At 31.5% G+C, this 3707-nt stretch overlaps 2 protein-coding genes across 2 annotated transcripts; both read left to right on the top strand.

The window, feature by feature from the left end:
* Positions 1-929: 929 nt before the first annotated feature.
* On the top strand, positions 930-1631 carry LOC131669997 (piggyBac transposable element-derived protein 4-like). Its single transcript, XM_058945258.1, has one exon. It carries the CDS (start codon positions 930-932, stop codon positions 1629-1631), a length of 702 nt encoding a protein of 233 aa, XP_058801241.1.
* A 346-nt stretch (positions 1632-1977) lies between these two features.
* LOC131669998 (piggyBac transposable element-derived protein 4-like) lies at positions 1978-2631 on the top strand. Its single transcript, XM_058945275.1, has one exon. The coding sequence runs from the start codon at positions 1978-1980 to the stop codon at positions 2629-2631; it is 654 nt and encodes a 217-aa protein (XP_058801258.1).
* Positions 2632-3707: the final 1076 nt, after the last annotated feature.

Raw genomic sequence — 3707 nt, forward strand, 5'->3', positions numbered from 1 at the left:
TTAATCAATTGTTAACGTATTGACATCCGGTTTTTTTGGTTCATATACTAATTTATTTGTAAGAGAACATAGGAAAATGGTTTATTTGGCAAAATTGTTTATTATAATTGTTATATAAATTAACAAACATGAAAAAATGTCATTTTTTTTTGGAGAAATTCATTATTGAAAAACATAATCAGTGTATTAACTTGAAAATCTGTACTCGGGGGTTTTCGAGGTCGCTGATTACGAATATGAAGTTTAAATCAAAAAATTTTCAATTCAAAATGGCGTATTCAAGATGGCAGTTCCAAAATTTTGAAAAAAAGAGATATATCAGCTTAAAAATCTCTACTCGGGGGTTTTGGGGTCGCTGATTACAAAAATAAAGTCGGAATTCCGAAGTTTTCAATTCAAAATGGCGTATTTAAGATGGCGGCAGAAATTTAAAGAAAATAAATGTATCAACTTGAAAATCTCTACTTGGGGTTTTTAAGATTGCCGATCATAAATCTAACATCAAAATTGTCAAATTTTCAATTTAAAATCGCGGATCTAAGATGGTAGTATCAAAATTTTAAAAACAGCTCATAAATCATTACTTGTTGTTGAATCCAATTCAAAATCACTTTATAAAAATCGAGATAAAAATTATATGTAGTTTAGGTTTACATATAAATCGTTGAAATCGTAGATGAGGTGATATATTTCGAGGTAATTTTTTGTTTTTATCACAACTCTTTTTTATTATGAATAGGAAATATACATAATAACTTTTTTTTACAATCCTGAAATATTGTCAAAAATTCTGACTTTTCATTGCAAATGCTATTGATCGAAACTAATACTAATTTTATATTTTTACATGACTTCGTGAGCTTATATTTTTTTTATAAAAGTTACTTTTTGCACATTGAAAGTATTCAAAGTTACAAAAAGTTATAAATATGGGGAGAAAAAAAAATGTTGTTACAACCGAAATTCCTAGCGATTTTGAATCGGTTGATGGGCTACAAGATTCTGACAACGAAGAAGACGTTGTGAACTCAAGATCACTTGTAGACGAAAATGTTTCTACTGTAAATAATAACGATGACGAAGAAGAATCAATGGACGCAGAAGACATTGATGATTCAAATCAATCTGATATTTGGGAGTCTGTTAGTCGGCCAAGATCGGATTTTATGTTTTCTAAAAGCTTTGGTCCAAACATTCCAGATACAGCGAAATCACCATTAGACATATTCTCTTGTTTATTTTCTTCTGATCTATTGGATCATATTGTACATCAAATTAATCCGTACATTTCTCAAAAAATGGGTAAGCAAGATCCCATCACAAAAGAAGAATTAAAAATATTTTTAGGCATTAACATTCTGATGGGTATAAAAAAATTGCCATCTTACCGAGATTATTGGAGTGAAAACCCTCAGGTACGTGATTCTTACATATCATCTCTCATGACTGTTAATCGTTTTAGTTTTTTTCTGCCTCATATACATGTCAACGACAACTCTAAAGAACCAAAGAAAGGTGATCCAAATGATGATAAACTGTATAAGGTAAGACCACTTTTAGACGAGCTTTCTCGAACCTTCAAAGAAAGTTTCAATCCTGGTAAGCACCAATCTGTAGATGAGTCTATATGATAAAATTCAAGGGAAGAAGTACTATGAAACAATACATGCCAGCTAAACCTATAAAGCGCGGATATAAGTGCTGGACTCGCGCAGATGAGTCTGGTTACGTATGCCAGTTTCAAATCTATACTGGAAAAGCAGACAACACTGAAAAACAATTGGGAACAAGAGTTGTAAAAGACCTTACACGAGAACTTGTTGATGGCAATCATCACGTATATTTCGATAATTTTTTTACTGGGGTGGAACTTCTTTCATCACTGAAAGAAGATAAAATAAACGCATGTGGCATGGTGCGGCAGAATCGTTCTGGTCTACCAACGAATATCAATGATAAAAAATCAAAAAAAAAAAAATGGACATAGGAGAATATGAATTTATGACTACCAAGGCAGGTCTTACCTGGATCAAGTGGATGGATAAGAAACCAGTTTATTTTCTATCCAACTTTCACGATGCATCTGAAGTTACTACCGTAAATCGTAGACAAAAAGATGGCTCTCTAAAATGTGTCAATTGTCCTGTTATTTCTTCAGATTATAATAAGCACATGGTTTATGTAGATTATGCTGATCGACTTATTTCAGTTTATAAAATTGATCGTAAATCTAAAAAGTGGTGGTTTAGAATATTTTGGCATTTTCTCAATCTAACAATAAGTAATGCAAATATTTTGTACAGAGAAAAACATATAAAACCAACGTTGAATTTAAAAAAATTTCGATTAAATTTAGTAGAACAAATGGTAGGACATAAAATTCCAACTGCCAAAGGTCGAAAGCGCAAATCTGACCATTCGGAAGATTTTCGTTACCAGAAACCACAAGTTTCTTTAGAGAAAAGACGCAATCAAGCAGCTCATATGTCTGTTTCTATTCAAAGCGCAAAACGATGTGTTCATTGCAGTACAAGAAAGGATCAAAGGAGAACAAAGTGGAAATGTATGACTTGCGATGTACCATTGTGTCTTTTGCAAGATAGAAATTGTTTCCAAAATTACCACACTTAGGTAAAGAATAATGCTTACTTTATCATAACTTCATGGGCAAAATCAAAAGAAAATACATAAAAAATAGTTTGAATAATCTAAAAACTGAATAAAATACTAAAAAAATTACTAAATTACTACTAAAATACTAAAAAAAGAATAAAAAAAACTAAAAAAAAAACAAAAAAAAAAACAAAAAACAAAAAAAATGGAGCTAGTACTCTTTTACGTCCTCGTCGTTAGCTCTGGGTTACGCAAAAAAAAGAGTAAATTTTCGAAAGTCCCCAATATTTTAACCACTGTTTATGTCGTAGTATTCGTCATATTAGATCTACAATGATGAACTATAAAAAAAATTAACAGATTCGTAATCAGCAACCGCAAAAACCCTTGGGTAGTGATTTTTAAGCTTATACATCTAATTTATCAAAAATTCCCGAGCCGCCATCTTGAATCCGTCATTTTGAATCAATAATTTCTGCATTCCGACTTCATATTCGTGATCAGCGACCCCGAAAACTCCTTAGTAACGATTTTTAAGTAGATACATCTATTTTTTTGAAATTTTGGTACCGCCATTTTCAATTCGCCATCTTGAATTAAAAATTTCAAAATTATGACTTCAGATTCGTGATCAGCGATCCCAAAAACTCCCGAGTAGGAATTTTCAAGTAAAAACACTGAACAGAAAAATATATGCAACAAAGGGTTAACCAGCCGTTTGAAAAAAAAATTTGATCTATTTTCATGTTTTCGTGTAATATCTTTTTTCCTAGCAGTTGAATCGAAAAATAGTTGAATAGTTTTTTGTTCGCCTCGGCAAGACCTACAGAAGCATATGTCGCACGTTAATACATGTTAATTAGATGAAAAGTTATTAACACAAAAAGGCCAATTGTTTATTTAATAATTTGTAACAAAACTCGTTCCTTTGTTACCAATTCTTTTGCGGGGTAAGTGAGGCACTTTCGCTCATGATAATTGAGGGAGAAGAACGAGGGGAGGTTGATAAATAAATTATACAAAGACAGGAATCAAATCTCACTTACAACCTATTATTATTAATAATTATTCACACTGAACATACGCGCGCATAA

This window comes from Phymastichus coffea, unplaced genomic scaffold (assembly GCF_024137745.1).
Source record: "Phymastichus coffea isolate CEN01 unplaced genomic scaffold, Cenicafe_Pcof_1.1 PCOF00008, whole genome shotgun sequence".
Lineage (NCBI taxonomy): Eukaryota > Metazoa > Arthropoda > Insecta > Hymenoptera > Eulophidae > Phymastichus > Phymastichus coffea.

Excerpts from the sequence above, each read along its gene's own strand:
- LOC131669997 (XM_058945258.1), top strand. The coding sequence starts at position 930 with ATGGGGAGAAAAAAAAATGTTGTTACAACCGAAATTCCTAGCGATTTT.
- LOC131669998 (XM_058945275.1), top strand. The coding sequence starts at position 1,978 with ATGGACATAGGAGAATATGAATTTATGACTACCAAGGCAGGTCTTACC.